This window comes from Cucurbita maxima, unplaced genomic scaffold, assembly GCF_002738345.1.
Source record: "Cucurbita maxima cultivar Rimu unplaced genomic scaffold, Cmax_1.0 Cma_Scf00128, whole genome shotgun sequence".
Classification (NCBI taxonomy): domain Eukaryota; kingdom Viridiplantae; phylum Streptophyta; class Magnoliopsida; order Cucurbitales; family Cucurbitaceae; genus Cucurbita; species Cucurbita maxima.
Window position 1 is genome coordinate 80,345 of NW_019272144.1, and position 20,715 is coordinate 101,059.

The following is a 20,715-nucleotide window of genomic DNA, read 5'->3' on the forward strand; positions in this document are numbered from 1 at the left end:
TAGTAGATGTAAGACTTGTGTTGGTATTTCCTTGGGTTCTTGATCTTAAACCATTTTATAAATTTCTTGGCTTCTTAGATTCTTAAGGCATAAGTCATAACATACCTTCTTAAGCCCTACTTAAATCTCATACATTATGAACCTATTACGGTAACATACATAAGTCATTCAAATAACATGAAGTCATAATGTGTTCTTTAGAAAATTCTTGAAGAGTCTTGGATCTTGGGTAAAGGTCATTTGAAGTATTTCCTTTGAGCTTTACTTATGTCCTAACTTAGTTTAGGTTCCAAATTTGTTAGGAATAACTTGAAATCTTGAATATATCATTTTATCCTTAGAATTAGGCTATACCAAAAGTTGCAAGTCATTTGGATGATGTTTAGACCTTGAAATATCTTGGAGTCCTAGGGATATTTTGGTCATTTTACACCAATTCTTGGTTTATGTTTTCCAATGACCTTAAAACTTTACAAAGTCATCAATTATCATGAAATAAAGCCTATTATAAAGTTTCAAGGTAGTTGGAAGTCATTCAAATCTCGAATGAAGGTAGCCGTCATAGGAGAATTTTGGTTATTGCCGTCATAGGGGAATTTTGGTTATTTTGCATCATTTGTTGATTTAGCTACTTATCCTTATCAAATGAACACTAGATTGAAGGGAATGAACTCTTCATCCACCTAGCAGGAGCATTGAGAACCGTTTTAATTTTATGAGTAAGAACTCAATCTTTGTAGAAACCGCAGCTTGCAAAACTCCTTGTTGTATTCCAACAATTATGTTTCTAGCTCCCTATTTGGTCAAGTCCCCAAAATAACAAGCATATTGAATCGACTACAAGTGTCATTCTCGCTCATGTAAATCAAAGAACAAGCCCTCACAGGCACGAATTCATAACTCACTTATGATAAGATCGAGTTACATATCTGCATATGAACGATTTGGATCATAATGTGAAATATTAATCTTCTCAATTAACAGATTGATAAAGAGAGATTAAATATTTCTTAGTTCAGTCTTATGCAAACTCATTATATAGGATGCCCCCACTCACATGTCTGCATATGAACGATTTGGATCAAATCATTTGTAAAAATTACAAAGTGAGTTGCATTAATAGGGTTATTAGAATAAGACACCCAACCTTATTCATTTACTATGGACACCTTAGGTGATTACTTGAACATGATCCTCTTGTATGTCAACCACATTCGGTTCAAGATTACACTAATTACCTTGGATGTTCATGGATAATATTAAATTGTATATAAAATAATAAAATTATTATCAAATTTAAATAATTAATTACCAGTTTTTAGAGCATAAATCCCAACATAAATTTCATATATTCCCCTAACATGTCACATTATGCTCAAATATAAAATTTCATGAGAAGGGGAGTTCATTTAATTTGTTATTTTAACATTGTTGGAATTTCGAGCAAATTTCTTGGTCGAGGGCCTTAACTCACGATTCATAGTGTTTTTCATTCATATTCCCTTAATTCATACTCATCTTAAGGTTCATACTAAAATCAAAATGCTTCCTACAAGTATTTCTTAAGAAAAATCTAAGATGACTACTTACCTCATCGACGTTCAAGACCTCTGTTCTTGAGCTTCCAATATTCGAATTACTCAAAATTTTCTTTGACAGACTCCTTAGAGTGTCTAGATTTTGAAATCATAATTTTTTATTTTCATGAGAACTAGTATGGGAGTGTAATACTAAAAAAAAAATAAAAAATAAAAAAGGCGGTCCAAGCCCAATAGGCAAAATGGACATTTTACCCCTCAGCCCATTATAGGGGTCTTGAGGGTTCTCCACAGAATTCCTGCAAAAGAGAGAAGAGTGAGAGAGAAGGATTGAGAGGAAGTTTGGGAGAGAAAACTGAATAGCCGGAGTTTTCATCGGAGAGTCACCGACGGAATCTATTCCCTACTAAGACCTACACTCTGGAGTCCTTCTTGGAGTGAAGTAAGAACTCGTGTTGAGATTTCCTCTTCTTTCTTCAAGATCTGAAAGAAAACCCACAAGGTAAGATTTCGAACTATACTTTTCAGATTCGAGATCTTTGTTTGGGAGTAGAGTGTTTAAGTTTACCACTTCATCCAGGTAAGATCCGCCACTGATTTTGGTGAGGAAATCGGACGAAACGTCGAAATCTGAGAATCTTTCAAAGAACGGTAAGAATGTTACCGGACCTCTTTCTGACACTCACAACTCATCGTATGACTAAGTAAAAATCAAGAAAAAAATATTGTCACGTAGGTTGAAGCGTTACTGTTTGGATTAAGAAGAATCTAGAGATATGAAAATGGAAAGAACCCCGGAAAACTAATCGAAAACCTTGATTTTCTGCTAGGAGGAGAAGTCGCCGGCGTGCCACTTGTCAACCGGCTAGAGGACCGCGTGCGCCAATCACCTTCGGACACGCGTCAGACGCCGTCTAGGAAAATGCGGCTCCAGCCTTCCTACGACACGCGTCCCCAGCATTGCAACCCGACCCGCGGTCCACCCGAACCACTGCTTCCGACCAAACCCGCGACCTGCGACTGCAAAAAACTCTAGGCGCGTGACACTCGCGCGTGGAACCTGCGAGTGGTTGCACCCCGGCGCGTGGCTGGTGCGTGTAAGCTTATTTTTGACCTGTTTGATTTCTGTTTTCCCTATTTTCCTCCTAATTCCAATCCTAAACCCATTTATATGAAATAAGTCCTAATTGAGGAAAAATCACCACCTTTCGATATGCCAAGTGTGTGGAAATGCTGAGCAAGGGCACACATCATCTAGGTAAGTCACTACACGGAATTCTAGGAAGTAATACTTGTAGGAGTCGCTTGGAATGCATGCATGCAAGTTTAATTATCTTAGGTCGTAGCTTCCCGTGATTGTTTATAGGTAATCGATTATTAAAAGTAGGATGTATTGTGTGAATTACTACGAGGATTACCTGAGTGTTGTTATGCTTTAAGTTTTCGCTTGCTATGTATATGGATATTCTATGCTGAATGGAGGATGAAAATTTGTAGAATATGCACTCCGGAAGTTGATGGACGTTATTGCCCCGTTGAGCTTGTATGTATACCTTGAATGAAAATTATATGATGATGTTGGATGATAATTATGTACTTACCCAGTTAATTTTCAATGCCCACTTTTATGAATAATTCTAGGGATTTATGGTTTGAGTAACATGATACTAAGTATAGACCTGACCCCTCGCCTAGAAACATAAGAAACTACCACGGTAAACGAACTGCCACTAGGGAACCCTTAGGTTAACTGTGTGCGATTGGTGATAATGCTTCGTGGGAGACTAGGGGGTTCCTGATCTGGACTCATATGCTCTAAAGCCGTTTTAGCATGAAAAACGGGAGACCCACGTTGGAACGGACCATTTAGCTGGATGGGAATGGGGGAGGTAGCCCTCCTCGAAAAAGGGGGATTATCGTGGACTAGGGGGTTGCAATTCACTTCCTAGATATGACACTAGGTAGTCTCATAGCCATGCCGAGGTAGCTACTTGCAGAGTACCAATCAAGCACAGGATGACATAAGGGAACTCTTAGGGTATAAATGATAGGTCGAAGCGCCAAAGAAACCCGAAGGAGTTAAGACCTGATCTAGATGTACTAAAGCCAAAGAATGAGACCGTGGGAGTTTGTCGTAATTGGAATGCGATAAGAGCCTACAAGTAGGTGGCTTACTGAGTATAATTTTTATACTCATTCTTGTTATACCTTTCTTTTTTCAGGTACGTGAGGCGTCGAGTCAAGAGAGGGCGTGTTGATCGATGTGGGTTGTCATAGAGGAAGCGTGTCCCGGGGCGTCAGTCTAGTTTACTGAATAGTACACTTTGTCTTTCATGTTTCTTTTCTTATCTTTACCTAGGCACATATGTCCTTTTAGTAAAGAAACGTTTTTCTTTTGAAATAAATGTTTTTCCTTGAATTTCTCGTTTATACATTACTTGTCATAATTCATGTTAGTCACGACTTGAAGTTATGTATTTCGGGTAGTGATAGGGAGGTGGTTAAAATTTTGAAAAGACAAGGGAGGGTCATATTTTTTTGTTGGTAGGACTGGTTTAGTTGAACCACCCACGTCATCATCTTCTTCCTCTCGAAGGAAGAAGACGCGTGCGGGCCATTGCATCACCACATAAAAGTGTGCCTCCCCGCTCTGTTTTGAGCATTTCTCCCCTTGTTTTCCTCTTGAAACTTAAAGGTGGTGTTATAGGGAAGAGACATGGATTGATTTCATACCTTCTCATGGATTGTAGCCTGAGTTATACGTCTCCAAAGTACGCTGGAAAATTTATCCATGCCAACACTCAAACCGAGAGACTCATGAAAGTTCTTCCTTATACTTCACTTTAGCTAAAGGATTTGTTTTTGGAATAATGTTTTTAAGCTTATGGTCTTAATTTTCGAATTTGATCATCGATCTGCAACTTACCTAAAAAAATGCAGAGGTTAGTTTCTTTAGGCAACTTAATCTAGGATGTATTAACTCCGATTTCTTTCAATTTTCTTAAGGCATAGGTTATAACTATGGCATTTTGCATCAACACACAACCAAACCCCATATTTGATGCATCACTATATACCACTAAGTTTCCTGAACCATCGGGCACAAAAAGTACCTATGTTGTTCCTAGTTAGTGCTTGGGTTCCTTGAAACTCTACTCACAAGCATCGTCCCATGAGAACACATTGCGAGTGTTGTGAGGTCCTTTGTATTTCCATAACTTATTTTTGCAGCAAAGTTTCACAAATAGATTTGAGGACGAATCCTCTTGAAGTAGTGGAGAATGATATGAACCAAGAGACATCAATCATACAATATTCTTCAATGAAGGTGTGAAGAAAATACTATTGAAATTATCAAAAGATATTTCAATTCATGCCACATTGAAGAAGAATGAAGCTTCATTGTTCTAAATTCTGGGTGGATTGCAATTGAGAGTGAAGCTTCATTGTTCTAAATTCTGGGTGGATTGCAATTGAGAGTAATTTAGAGTTATTGTATTTCATTAATATATTTTAAGAATTTTTATTTAATTTAAGGTTACATTTAGGCTAATTATAGTCATAATACATCGTGGTTAATTATAGTAATAAAGTATAGAAAGTGTCTAATTATGGTGATGAAGTATGAATGTTACAAGCTCTTGAAATATCTCATATAAGGTCCAGAGTTTCATTTTGAGGCTATATAAAGTCATGTATGTTGTATTTGTATGTTTGGACCAAAGTTCTTCCAAACTTTTACCAACTAGAGCTTCAAAGAGCTAGAAACCAAAAGTTCATCCATCCCTCACAATGTCTCGATTTTTGGTCCAAAGTTCATACAAACATGGATCCATTTGGCTATCGAGGCTTAGAAACCTAAACTTTGTGGTTTAAAGAGCTCATTTCATCTAGACTTAGACTTGTTAGAGATTTGAAGAGTTAAGAACCCAAAATTTGTCATTTCTAGAGCTTTTCTCATGCTTGTATACGTATAAGTTTGTCCTTTCCAGTGTTCGAACAAAAGTTTGCCCAAACTCCTCTAAGACCCTTTCGAGCTTTGGAGAGTTTGAAGCTCGTCCAAACATGGACCCGTTGGAGATTTGTTGGGCTAGAGACCTGAAGTTTGCTGCTCTCAGAGGTTGCCAAAACCTCGACCCAATGTCTTCGGAGGTTCTGAAACTAGAAGTTCGTACTTACTATAGTTTGTCTCGATATTTGTGTCGAAGTTCATCGAAACATGGACATGTCAGAGCTCCATCGTGGTGGGATCCATAAAAACGTTTTTTTTGGAGCCTGTCTTGATGTTTAGACCAGAGTTCTTCCGAAATTTTAGCACCTAGTAGAGCTTCAAAGAGCTTGAAATCCAAAGTTCGACCATCCATCACACTGTCTCAACGTTTGGTTATAAGTTCTTCTAAACTTTGATCTGTTAGGCTGTCGAGGCTTAGAAACCTAAACTTCATGGTTTGAAGAGCCCATTTCGTTTAGACTTTGGCATGTTAGAGCTTTGGAGAGTTAGGAACCAAAGTTTGTTCTTTCTAGAACTTGTCTCAAAGCTTGTGTATGTACAAATTCGTGCTTTCTAGAGTTTAGAAAATAGTTTGTCCAAACTTCTCAGAGATCCTTTTCAAGCTTTAGAGAGTCAAAAACCCAAAGTTCATCCTTTTTGGAGTCTATCTCAGCGCTTGGACCAAACTTTGACCCATTAGATGATTGAAGGGCCGCAAACCCAAAGTTCGTCCAGACCAGCAGTTCGCTGCCTTTAGAGCTCCAATGTGCTGGGAGCCAAAATTTCATTTTTTTTCGAAGCGGGTCTTAATATTTGGACCAAAGTTCTTCCAAACTTTTACTACCAACTAGATCTTTAGAGAGATGGAAACCCAAAGTTCCATACCTCACATTGTCTTGACCTTTGGTCAAAAGATCATCCAAAATTCAATCCGTTATGCTATCGAGGCTTATAAACCTCAATTTCATGGTTTGAAGAGCTTAGTTCGTCTTGACTTTGACCTGTTAGAGCTTTGGAGAGTTAGAAACCCACAGTTCATTCTTTCCAAAGCTTGTCTCGACGATTGTGTTCATACAAGTTTGTCGTTTCCAGAGTTCAGACAAAAGTTCGCCCAAACTGTTCTGAGACCTTTTTCGAGCTTTGGAGAGTTAGAAACCCAAACTTCGTCCTTTCTAGAGTTCGTCTTAGCAATTGGGCTAAACTTTGACTTATTAGAGATTTGGAGGCCACAAACCCAAAGTTCCTCCTTCCAAGAGTTCATCTAAGAATTCATGCCAATGTTCGTCCAAACATGGACACATTAAAACTTTGGATGGCTAGAGAACTCAAGTTTGCTGCCTTTAGAGTTTGCCAAAACTTCGACCCAGTAAGTCTTCAGAGGGTTTGAAATCGGAAGTTCATCCTTTCCAGAATTCGTCTTGACATTTGTGCCGAAATTTGTCGAAACATAAATGAAGTTTAGAGTTAGAAATGGGTGTCCAAGAACTCTATTGGCCTAAGAAGTAAATTGAGAGATGGCTCAAGGCCTTCTCCACTAGCCTTTAAGCATAAACCGGTGCTTGACATCCTAATTGAAAATCCAAAGTTATTAATGTAATCTTGAATAGTATGTGGATGACATATAAAAGGATCATGTTCAAGTAATAACCTAAAGAGTCTATAGTATATGGATAAGGTTGGGTGTCTTATCATGGTAACACTATTGATACGGCCCACTTTGTAATCGTTACAAATGATTTGATTCAAATCATTCATGTGTAGACATATAAGTGGGAGTATCCTATACAATGAGTTTGTATAAGACTGAACCAAAAAATATTTAATCCCTCTTTATAAATCCGTTAATTGAGAAGATTAACATTTCACATGATGATCATATGCGACTCGATCTTAATCCTGAGTGAGTTATGAACTTCTGCCTGTGAGGGCTTGTCCTTTAATTTACATGGGTGAGAATGACTCTTTTAGTTGATTCAATATGTCTACTATTTATGGGGCTTGACTGGAGTTGGGAACATAATATCATGAGATGGAATTCACTGCTTTTCATATAAGTGATGTGTTAATATAACACATGCGGAAGCAATTTGGATCTTAGGCACTCTAAGTACATCAATTATAATAAATTAGCTAGCATGTTCAAAAGCATTAAAACTCAATGAGTTTGAATGCTAACCTTTTGTAGTTTAAATTTCTTTTTTCTAACGAACCGGTTTCGAACCACCACTAATGTCTTCTCTACTATTCTCAGAATGGGATTGTGGAATCCAATGAGTGACTGAATTTGAAAAGAATTTAGTATATGTAAAGAGAGAGTTTTGAGAGAATTTCTCAAAGTTTTTCGACAAGAATTTCCATGTACGTTGACCACTCTATTTATAGAGTGATATTTGCATGTTCATGCAAATTTGAAATTACCAAATTTTGACACTCAAAATTCCACTCAAATTTATGGGATTATGTGGCAAGCATGCAAGTTTGAATTAATCAAATTTTGCCACTCAAAATTCCACTCAAATTTGTGGGATTATTGGCTATGCAAGTTTGTTAAACCATATATTTGACACTCAATATTCCACTAATTCAAACATGAATTTTTACCTTAAGTGAAGTCAACCTTTTTACTTTCTCTATTTTAATTCAACCATTAATTTGAATAATTAATTTAAAACCAAAATAATATTAAATGATTAATTAAACAATTTAATTAATATTTAACATTAAATCAAATGTCAATCCCAATCAATTACGACACATAAATCCTTATTCATAATTAAAATATTTAAATCTTATTTAAATATCTCCAATTCTCCCATTTTGTTTAATTCGTAGTTAAATCAAAATGCGGTTAAACATATTGTATATATTTAACGCATATTCCCTAATTTGAGTTTGAACACTTCAAACTCACTCATCACATTGTTCTAAGGTTTAGTCCGATATGAGCTAGCAAAGTAACCTAATGGACCTACAGATCATGGGCTCCAACGATCCGAGATTAACTAGCTATAGCCTAGTAGTTGCACTTCCCTCACTATAGATATATTTCTGTCCATTTGATATAACCATGATTAGTAAGTCGATCCTTCACAGGTTGTTCGTAACTAGAGATGGGTCAATTTACCGTTTTTACCCCTAAAGTTACTTCTTGTTCCTTATGTCCCACTGATCCTCTAATGAACAATTGGTTTGTAGTCCAACCACCAAACCGATTCCCTCTCGGGTCAATGAGAGGGTGGTGCCCCTTGTTCAAGACCTGGAGTCAGTACTTAAGGGAACAACTTCTCTACTATCCCTAAAAGCGGGTAGGAGTGAATTCTATCTTTCACCCTATGTCCCCAGCTATTCACCCAGTCTTACCCTTGAAATGGGAGGCTTATTGAGTCGGTAAATTCGGACCACTCTCGCCCATGCAAATATAAAGATAATTCTGAATAAATAGGAGTTCATAGTTAGCTAAGGATTAAGGTTGAGTTACCTAGGTCATCGAGTGATAAAGTCAATCTCAACAGTAAATGACATTATAAAGTGAGAGTGATTTTCTTCATGATTCGATCTATGCAATACTCATTGCATAGGACGCCCCCACTCACATGTCTCCACATGTACAATTTAGTGATCACATTGTTTATATCATATACAAAAGTAGGTCACATCCATAGTGTCCCTAGGATAAGGTACCCAGCCTTATTCTTGTACTTTAGATAATTTTGTGTAGCACCTGAGTTTAAAAAAAAAAAAAGTTCAAGGACATAATAGGGGCAAACTAGTCATTTTGCCCTATTATTACTTAGGGTTTGATTTGATTGGGTCATAATTTGATTGAGTCATTTTGCCTTATTATTACTTGAGGGCAAAGTGCTCTCACTAATCACCTTTCCTATTTCATCAAAATGTCCAAGAACTTTAGGTTAGTCTGCGAGTGTAGATCGAGAAGTCATCAATATTTTCGTGTGTTAGTGACGTTTTGTGTTGATCCTTGGACTCTTACCCTCAATTGCGTGATCTGGTTAACTTTTGGAGTGAAGGCGGCCAAGATTGGCGTTCGAATCGGAGTTTCAAGAAAAAGTGATTTTCGTTAAGAACTCGTATTTTCTCTGAATTCGAACTCGAATATTAAAATCTGTGATTATCAGAAAAATATAAAAAAAAAAAAATCGAAGGAGTAGAATATGAGATCTACAAGGTTTGTGAAGAAAATTTATTGAATCGGATTACGGATTGAAAGATAAAATAATCGGAAGAAAATAGATCGGAACGTGAAAAAGGCTAACATTTGGAAAATTGAAACATGCAGGAGAGAGGGAAGAGACGCCGCCACGCGTCGGCTAGCGTATGGAGGAGCGTGGTAGAACCGGTGATCGACACACGACGGTCATCGACTGGTGAGGCGTGTCCTCACCTGGCAGCAGACACGCGTCAGGCACGCGGATCTGGGCCGACCCGACCCTGAACTGCACGCGACCCGGAACCGGCGAACCGCTCCACCCGTAAACCACCCTGACCCAATGCCTCAGACCTGCTCGAAAAGTCGCGCGTGGACACGCGCGCGTAGGAGCTGCGTGTAGAAACCCTCCAGGGCACGTGTGATGCGCGTGTAGGCGCGTGAGTCACAATTTTTCTTTCCGTTCGGTCTCTGTTTGCTTGTCTTTGATCTCGACTTTGATACTGACCCTATTATTATGTTAATTAGGACTTGTCAAGAAAATTCAAGAATTTTTGGAATCCTTTTTGTCAAGAAAACTCGAGCTTGGGAATGCACGTGTCAACCAAGTAAGTAGCCATTTGGATTCCCACGAGCAGTACTTATAGAAACCGCTAGGAACAAGCATGCATGCTTCCACTCATGAACTTAGCTAGCCGAACCTAGCATATTAGTATGGAAACCGCGAAAATGAAATGATTAAGGAAAGCTAGATCTTAAATGTTTATTAAATCTGTTTTGATTGAGATAGTGATAACTTGTATGCATGAGGAGGATGGGAAACTTGTAAAATTTGCGCTTCGAGTGAAGATAGACGTTATCTTCTCGTTGAGCATGTTTGTTAATATTGCATGAACTATTGCGTGTGAAAGTCCTATGCATGATGATTGCTTGTGTTATCTTTCTTGTTGAATAGGAAGAAATTATGAGCTTAGATTAGGGTGCTTGTGACTAAGTAGGCTAGACGAGATCCTAGATTGGAAGACCTCTAGAATACCATGCATATAGTCCCGCAAAACGATTACCAACGGATCCAGAGCCCGAAATCCCAAACCCGATAGGTTTGTGAGACCTTGGACGAGATTCCTAGAGATGCATGAATTCAAGTCTAAGCCACCAAGTTCCACCGTAGAAAAAATAGTAGGACACCACGGTAACTGTAGGTAGCCTGCTAGAGTTGAGCAGTGTGGATAGTGTTATTAGAACCTCCACTTCCCTCTTTGCTCTGATACCGTATCGTCAAGACAGAGCTCCGATACAGAGATCGTTGAGCCTGGTAGATCCGGACAGGGAAGTGTGACAGGTGCCTAGACCTAGTGGTGATAGCTAAGGGGTCTTCTGAACAGGACTCCTAGGTCGTAGAAACCCATCCCTGAGCAGGGGACGTGGAACCACTAGGATGACTTAGTAGCTGACCAGCACACAGGGGATCGCAACCCTCGATTTTAGTGGATGTATGGTCCCGTGTGAGGGTTGTCAGCTAACCTCCATGGATGATGTTTAGAGAGAGTTATGTATTCAGATCCAGCCATACGATCCCTTCAGATTTACTTATGAGGTCGCGTCTCACCTCAGGACATTGGTCATTCCACTACATGAGTTGGGCAAACCCCTTAAGATACAAAAAAGAGAGTTGTAGCTTAGATCTCTCTCCTTAGACATCCGAGAAAGACCATGGATACCTACCAAGATAAGGATGTGAAAAGAGCCTACAAGAAGTAGGCTGCTTACTGAGTATCTTATACTCATTTCTTTCTACTCTTTTTTTTTCCAGGTGAGTGATGCCATGGTTTGAGGCGGGAATGCATGCTGAATCTTAATGCCACAGAGGAGTGTCTCAAGGCGTCTAGGAGTCTTAGCATATTCTTGTTTAGATCTGTCATGCATTGTTTAGTAAACTATTTACATACTATTCATAGAACTCATATGCTACTTGAATACCTTGTTTTGGATTTTAAACTTTCTACATGATTACTAAATTTTTTTTTGTAATTTCGTCTTGACCATCGGGTTTTTACATGATTTCATTGCATAGTCTGTTGGTTCAGTCCTTGATTTTGAGATTCAAATTTTGGGCTATGACATTTTGACTATATACTTGAACTTGATCCAATCTTATGTCTCTACATATAATTCAAGTAATCATACTATAGCTAGAGTATTATTAGTTTATTGAATTTAGATCAATGATCGTAAAATTCACTTTATTTAATAACAATCTTTACTGAATAAACATCAATAATAACTTTATTGAAAATAGAATATGTTTTTGTTTACGAACTATGAGCTTTAGGACATAAAACCCAACAATAAGGAAAGTAGGTGAGTTGTTCTCTTAAGTACTGATTTCGGGACTTGAACAATGGGGCCCCACCCTCTCATTGTCCCGAGAGGGACTTGGTTTATGATTGGATCATAGACAAATTGTTCATTAGAGAATTAATGGTACTTAAGGTGAAAGATGTAATTATAGGGGTAAAATGGACTTTTGACCCAATTGTAATTATGAACAACTCGTGAAGGATCGACTTGCTTGTAGTGATTATACCAATGGACATAACTTGTCCTGCAGTGCATAAGAAGTGCAACTCTAAATCTATAGTGAAGTGACCTCTAGTTAATGAATGAAAATCGATTAATTAAAAAGTTTAATTAATTAATTTTGTATCATTGGAGCTTATAATCTGTAGGTCTATAAAGTCTCTTTGATAGCTCATAGTAACGCTAAAAGGTTGAATTTATTTAAAAGAAAATTTGAACTATTCAAATTCATATTTAATATATTAGATATATTAAATTTATATGAGAAAATAAATTTAATTTGAAATGTCAAATTAATATTTAATATTTTAGATATATTAAATAAATAGAGAAAATATATTTAATTTGAAGGGTTCAAATTAATATTAATTTGAAATATAAATTAATATTTAATATATAGATATATTAAATAAATAAAAAATATATATTTAATTTGAAGTGTTCCAATTAATATTTAATATATTAGATATATTAAATAAATTTGAAGGGTTGAAATTAATATTTAATATATTAGATATATTAGAAAATAAAAATATATTTATTGTATTTGATATCATTAAATATTAAATCAATTAATGTATTATTATGATACATTAAATAAAAATATATTTGGAGTTTGAGTGAGAATCAAATTAATTAAATATATATTAGGATATTTTAATATCTAAATATGATTTGTATAAGATATAATATCCTAATATATTAAATATGCAAATATATTATTTGACAAATATTATTCAATAGTCCCTATAAATAGGACCCTCGGGTTGAGCCAAACACACATCAATCTCTCCTACTTTCTCGAGAGAATGAAATTAAATCTCTAGAGAATTCTCGAAACTCTTTCTTCTTCTCTAATCCCTTTGTGATTTTCTTTCAAGAGACTCCCACAAGCCTTGGCCTTATGCTCGAGTCATAGCAAGGAAGATCTTGTAGAATGTTGAATAACTTCTACATGATTGGAATACTCCGAGAAGTCTTGCAAGCTTAGAGTTTCTACAAAAGTAGAGTTCTTACTCTCGTACTTATTGCTTTTCTTTTAATTTATAATAAAATCAAAACGGTTTCCAGTGCTTCCGCTACGTGGATGAAGAGTTCATTCCCTTCGATCTTGGCTGGCTAATGTGATTGTTTGCAATCATCATTAAACCACTTGCTCCAAGGACATCAACAGTAGCTTCATAGGCTTCAACAATAGTCTTCTTCAACACGAAGGATTATGTTGAGCCAATCCAGCTTTTGCATGTTTTATATCAAGAATTTTTCAACTGTCCTATTTGCATAGCGAATAAAGAGTATATGAATATGACTCCTTATTACGTTCAAATTTGTTGAAAGTTTGTTGTGACGGTAACACATGTATTTTTCCTAAATTTGGAAGCTTTACTTATAATTTCATGCAAATTCCTTGACCATCGATAAATGTTGCTAACAAACTAGTGAAGTCAAGAAACTTGGTGTGAACAAAAGTAATATGTTGAGCATGTCTTCTTCTTCTAGGTTTCTTTTTTATCAAATATTGGAGCATGATCCTCGTGACAAATTGAATATTAAAATAGTAGCTAAGGTGGATGCTTACTACACTTTTTGGGTTATGAAAATTTCTTCAATTAAGATATTACTTCACTCTCGAGTTAAAAATAGTAATAACAATAATAATAACAATAATAAGGAGAGCGGTTACATGCAGCTTGTGCCCACAAGCATACTTTGCTTCTTAAGGTTTATTGCCCAATTGTGTGCGCTTGACGTACTCAATCCACATGTTCACACGCTATGCCAATTTGACCGTTCAACAATCCCTCGAGAATTTTGATATGAAAAATGCCATGATAGGCATAACCCAAAATAATTCTTTTATGTTGAACATGACTCTGGTTGAAACTTATGGAGCTGTTGTTGATTCACTTGCAACACATGGAGTCATGGTGGTTTCAGATGACCATATAAGCCAACCACGTTGGTGCTGTAACGATGACGTTATTTTAATCCTCAAGAATGGCTACAAGGAATTGGCTTGGCAGCTTAAAGTCTAAAACATAAATCTCAAGTACTCTTCTTTTCTTCTTTTTTTAATTTCTTTTTTCTGTTGAAACTTATAAAACTACTCAAAAAATATTTCTTTTTTCCTTTTTGTCCATGAGTTCACAAGCATGCACAAGCAATATAGTATTGCACGATGGTATAGTCTTCTTTTCCACGGTCATACCCTAAAGTGTTATTTTAGGTGATGATAAATTTTTATCATTGTCCTGCAATAGAGTGGATAATTGTTTACTTTGGGCATAAACCTCTTGTGTCTTTGCTCTTGGTTTGATCTAAGAGGTTTCATAGCATGGAGATAATTTTTCCTAGCTTATATCATGGATCCTTCTCTTTCCTCACCAATGTGGAGGTTTGATAGCATTTTCCATGGATGCATTAAACACTAGAATATAATTAAAACCAACGGTGAAGTTGGATCAAATTACTTTATTCAATGAAGCATTATAAAAGATTATGTTTTGAACGATTCCATGATAATAAATATGCAAAAGGTGATAGCAATGAGCTTGAGAAACGAACGGCTAGGACCAAACCAGAATGTTGACAAGTGGTTTCAGTACATGAGCCAAGAAGCTAAGCTTATTCATCAAATCAACCCAAATGTACTAGTGGTGGTTTCTGGGCTAAGCTACGACACTGATCTCAGCTTCTTGAATTACAAATCTTTGGGCTTTAACTTAGACAACAAACTCGTATTTGAGGCTCACTTGTACTCCTTCACAAACAACATGGGCGAGTCGTGGACATCAAAGCCATTAAACACATTTCACATTTTGTGCGAACGTTAACCAAGGATTTGAAGATCGACTGGATTTCTAGTGAGAGGACAAAATCCCATGCCTCTATTGTTAGTGAATTTGGGATCGACCAAACTGATGCAAATGAGGGCCAAAATCGATTTTTGAGCTGCTTCTTTTTCTATCTTACTGAGAACGAGAATGATTTTGACCGGGGCTTGTGGGCTTTGCAAGGTAGCTACTACTATAGAGAAGGCGTGCAAAATGCTGAGGAAACTTTTGGTGTCTTAAATTCAAATTTTACTCCAGCCAAAAACCCTAAATTTCATCCAAGATTTCAGCTTTTGCAAACAAAACTTCAAGGTATATCTTTTTCATTTATAGATTACTTTTTCTAACACTTTGTTTCTTCCATTAGTTTTTCAGTTTTTTGTTTTGAGAATAAGATCAATTATTTTCCATTTTTAAGATTTTACTCCTCTTTCAAATTGTGACCAAAAATTGCATGTGTCCAGATGATTCTCAATGCCAAGAAATCCCGAAAGTCAATGGTTTAAGCTTGTCCAATCAAATGTATTTATAAAGTAATTTCGAGTGGTAATTATATTATTGTATATTGTACGTGGTGTTTATTCATTTCATTAAAGTTTTCATTAAAGACATATTACTATATTGCTGAACGATCTTTCTCTCTATTTGAAACTATTATTTTTCTTATTAACTTGTCCAATAATATTCCATTAGGTCGTCAGTTTCCTCACTCTTTAATTAGCATAATTTTGAAATAGTCTCGGTGGGCATTGGACAAAATGAAATTTTCCTTGCAAAGCAAAGCCACCTCATTTTAACAAGGATCTCCAAAATTTCCGCCTGTAACCTCAGTAATGCATTGTCATCGAACTAAGTAACATAATCTTCTTACCCTTAACCTAACCATATTCTTTTATCAATTGATCGTGACCATATCGTTTTTATCGTTTAGTGCATCCTTCTCGTATCCTATCTCAAACATATCAGTGAACAAATTGTACTATAAGTATTATCATATAATTCACATATTATACATATACATATCATATCATAAACATATCGATACATAAACAATTCACACATATCAATATATATATATATATATGATACGTGCAGAACCATAAAGCACATGTCAATATCAAATATAACCATGCCGATAGTAATGTCACTCACTTGGATGATCTTAGCCTAAGTTCTATCTAACTCCAAATTAGCTTGTTTTCGTTCTTCCAATTCGTTCCCACTTATATCAAGACACTTTACCCTATTAAAGATGTTCACCAAATTCATTCAATAATTCTAATTCCTAAATTTTGTACTTATTTATAGATTTTTTTTGTTTTTAATTTAATCCATTCATTTGGCTACTCATTTTAGAATGACAACAATTTGGAAGAAAGGTAAGATATAATTGGTTGTAATTTCCTAAAAATGAAATTGAGAGAAAGGATTTAATATATACCTTAACTCCAACTACTATCTCTCTTTCTCTTCCCCTAAAGCTTTTTTTTCTCTTTCTGATTTCTTTGTGCAGTAAGGTGATCGGTTGGCGTGGTTGGTTGAGGAGACATAAATGGGAAAAAGGATAAAAGGTTAGTGGAGAGAGGTGGGTAAATGTTGTTTTTCTTCCACCTAATCTTCTTTTTTATTATTATTTCATTTGTTTATTATTATTTTTGGCTATTGGAATATCTAATATCTCATATCTTAAAAATCTATTTTGTCAACTTAGGCCGACTATTCTAATAACATGTAAAAGAATCCTACTCTTTGCCCTTCTATCTTAACATCTTCCTCGATTTTCACATCTTCTAGCTCATACATCCATGTGTTAGTTGTGACATTGTTAACAAGTTTTTTTTTCTTTTTAATAACGGGTCCATGATAAATATTATGTAGTACTCCATATCAGATTTATTACCAGTCATGATCTTTATGTTGTCGATCTAAGAAATCGGAAACTGTGAGTTGTTGGCTCTACGCACCACATGACTTCCTTTGTACTCTTTCTTGTTTTACAATTTTCACTGATCGTCAGTCATGTAGTTTGAACATCTTGAATCAATGATCAGTCATTCTCACAATCAATATGCTCTCCCACCATTGTCGTGAGTGCTAGCTTGTCTTCTTATAAGGTACATACTATCTCTACATCCTATTCATTATTTATCTTCTTTTTGGAGGTTGTCGCATTGATTTTGACAGACTTTTTCTTGGACCAATAATTCGTGGACATATGAAACTTCTTTTTGCAACTATAGCAAATGCATTCATAGCTCTCAGGGCTATTCGTTTCCTTAGTGACTTCTTCTTTAGTTAACATTTTTGTGTCCACCTCTGGTGGGCGGCTTATAGTTGCTTCAATTTTTACTTGTGTAAAGCACTTCTTCTTCAATCATCAACGTGATGTCTCACATTTGTTTACACATGGCTTCTTGGATGGTTAACAAATTTTCAAGCTCTACAAGTGATGGTTGAGTAAGTCATCCTTGTATAGCAATAACGAAACTTCTAAACTCTGGTCGCAATCTGGGGATTATGGTCCTCTTCATTCGAGCTTCTCCAATGACAAACTTTTGACCTAGCTTACTAATCTCCTGACAGATTGACTTGACCCCGTGGAAGTATTGAGTAATCATTATGTTGCATTGTGAGATTGACAATAACTTGTTATCTAGAAGTTGTAACCTCGTATCATTCTTTTTTAGAAAAAGTGTTATAAACATGCCCCATGTTTCTTTCAGTGTCTTGTCGTCCTGAATGTGCTCCAACATCTCTTCTTCGACTATGGTCTTCAAGGCAAATATTATTTTGTCTGCTTTGATTCTCTATTTGCGCAAGATGTCATTAGCATCCTCCTCTAACAACATAATTTCGCTTCCGCCAATGACTTTCCGAAGGTCTTGTTCTTGTAGATATAACATCATGCACGTTACCCACGTGTTATACTTGTTTATATTGAGTTTCTTAGTTCCTTTGACGACTTGGAGATCACCTGTTGTGTTGACAACACCTAGGTAATACGAAATAAGCTAGTTTTCAACATATAAGTTGTAAAGTCACGAACTACTCACAGAGTAAAGAAGTTCACCTATTAATAATCTCAAGAAATCATTTCTGATGTGGAAGATCCAGCAGACCTGTAGCCATAGCGCACACTAAGAGATTCAAGAGATCAGACAACCTATATCAATCTTTCTGTCATACTAGATTGTTGAACACAACTCTTTTTGTGAGAAATAATCACACCTTCATTAAGACTAATCTAGAAAAGATTACAAAACATAAGTAGGAGACTGCTACCATCCGCTTTTCTTGGGATGAAAACTTGATATGATAGAGGTGCATTTAGAGTAGAGACTAAAGAATGTCAACCACACATTTGTGGTATTCTATATTGATCTTTAAAATATCTAAATCTTTATTTCTAAAATATTTTTATTATATTCCTAAAATATCTTGATATCTAAATCTTTCACAAATATTTTATAAAACTTCTAAACTAATATTCTAATAATGATACTCTAAGATATTAAACTTATAAAACACATTTGTAATACTCTAATGGACTAGTAATGATACTCTAAAATATGTAACCAAGTCAGTTTGAAGTGAACTAGTAATGATACTCTAAGATATATAACCAAGTCAGTTTGAAGTGAAGTGAATTTGAAATGAATAGAGTCATCATAAATTTTGTATTACCCACATGTTCTAACATTATATCTCGTCGTGAATCCAACTTCTAATGCATATTCACGTGGAGCAGTGTCAATTATTAGGATGCTATATTCGTGTGACATCAACATTTAAAATATTTAAAAAATCACACCATCAAAACCGATACTTTCTTTACAAGAGTACACTAATTGAGAAAAAAATGAAAATCAAATGAAATTAGAAAATTAAAAAAAAAAAAAAAAAAAAAAGAAACCTTTTATTCCAACCAATCTCAATAATGATAAAATTGAAAGCTTTTGTTTCAAGAGTTGAAAACACTACAGTCGGTGCGAATATTGCCATTGGATCCGGTCTTCACTCCGACCCGGCCCAACTTAGTCATGGCATCAACGAAGGCCTTGTAGAAGGTTTGTCCACTATGGGCCCAAATCTTAACAGTGGGCCTGGACCTTGCGTCGGTGAAGAGGACTTGGTCGGAAGTGAAAAGGCCCATTCCTTGCTGGAGATTCTTGAAGTACATATTGTCGAATCTAGTGGGAGTGTTTGGATCCATGTCTATTGCTATCCTTGGATCCACGTCTCTGGGACACATTCCTTGAAGCTTGGCTGCATATGTCGCGTTTAACGTTGGATCCACTGGATTTGTACGGCTGAAATTGTATATTCTGTTCAACAACTTCGTGCAGTGGGAGAATCCTACCGTGTGCGCAGCTGCACCATAATTTTCATACTCATTAATGAGAATATGTGTTAAAATCACTCCTACTTAAATAAATATCTAATAGAATGCCTATAATTAAGCGGTAATAGAAGACAAATACCTAAATATTTATCTATAATAAAATATCAAATATGATATATATGGTAAACTATAACGAATACCCGATAGAGCAATCATGTCGGCCTGAGAAAGGCCATTAGCAGCAAACATGGCATTCAATTGATTGAGATTAAAGCTTGGCTGAGGCAATTTTCCCTCCACATCTGAAACCCTTGAAACAAGCCCATCCTTCCTCCCTAGCTCCACCGCATATGAAGGCCCTCGAGCCTGTAATCCAGTAAGGAATTTACCTTAATTAACTCTTCCCTCATGTAAATACTAAGTTTTACCATGACTCGGTGAGAGCACGAACCAATGAAATGACGTCTCGAGTTGCCATCACAAGAATATCCGCGCACGAGACTTTATTTCTACACTCTGGCACAGCGTCAACCGCCGCTTTCGCTTTTATTACAGTATCGAATCCATCTCCTGCTAGTGAAAGATTATCTGGATGATCCTTTTCCACTTGATTGCCTCCACTCGAACCAATCATAACTGACGCGTCACATCCCTACATCAAATAAAACTTAGAAAAATATATCTGATTATTTTAGTTTATAGAATCGATTATTACCTGAACAAAACAATCATGGAAGAAGAGACGAAGAGTAGCAGGAACTGTAACAAACGTTTGTCGAAACTTCTTCGTAACTGCAGTTCGAACTATGCTCTCGACGTTAGGGCAAACATCAGCATAGAAATTCTGTCGGAGTTGTGCCTCGGACATCGGAACAACCACCAATAACAATGTCAAAACAAGAACAAAGACCATTAGGAAGCTTCCCAAACTAGTTCCTCCCATTTTGTCTTTTGAAACTGGCTTTCTCTCCTAGTGTAGAGAATGTAGAAGAAGAAAGGACATATAAATATGCACACAAAGACTATAAATATATAAACATCAAATCCTTTCCTACACTCAAAACTCAAATAAATAAAAAAAATATTAATTATTAAATAAAAAAAATTCTTACATAAAACATATTATACCTAAATTAATTGAATGAGTGTCGTTATCCATAGTCAAAATTAAGATAGGGTCATCACCTAGAGTTTTTTTTACAGTGGTAACAAAGACTCGTTTACTCGTAATTACCAGGAACAAAATATTAATTTATAATTTTGAA

At 36.1% G+C, this 20,715-nt stretch overlaps 1 protein-coding gene and 2 long non-coding RNA genes across 3 annotated transcripts; 2 read left to right on the forward strand and 1 right to left on the reverse strand.

Annotated features, from left to right (window-relative positions):
- Positions 1-1,764: 1,764 nt before the first annotated feature.
- Positions 1,765-2,712, forward strand: LOC111473527. Its single transcript, XR_002715719.1, has 3 exons — positions 1,765-2,040; positions 2,119-2,189; positions 2,369-2,712. It is a non-coding gene; the product is annotated as an uncharacterized LOC111473527 (long non-coding RNA).
- Positions 2,713-2,718: 6 nt separating this feature from the next.
- On the forward strand, positions 2,719-3,957 carry LOC111473528. Its single transcript, XR_002715720.1, has 2 exons — positions 2,719-2,796; positions 3,761-3,957. It is a non-coding gene; the product is annotated as an uncharacterized LOC111473528 (long non-coding RNA).
- Positions 3,958-18,891: 14,934 nt separating this feature from the next.
- On the reverse strand, positions 18,892-20,435 carry LOC111473526 (peroxidase 51-like). Its single transcript, XM_023119017.1, has 4 exons — positions 20,166-20,435; positions 19,902-20,102; positions 19,651-19,816; positions 18,892-19,479 (listed from the first exon to the last, which is right to left on the reverse strand). Exons 1-4 carry the CDS (start codon positions 20,391-20,393, stop codon positions 19,070-19,072), a joined length of 1,005 nt encoding a protein of 334 aa, XP_022974785.1. The 5' UTR covers positions 20,394-20,435; the 3' UTR covers positions 18,892-19,069.
- Positions 20,436-20,715: the final 280 nt, after the last annotated feature.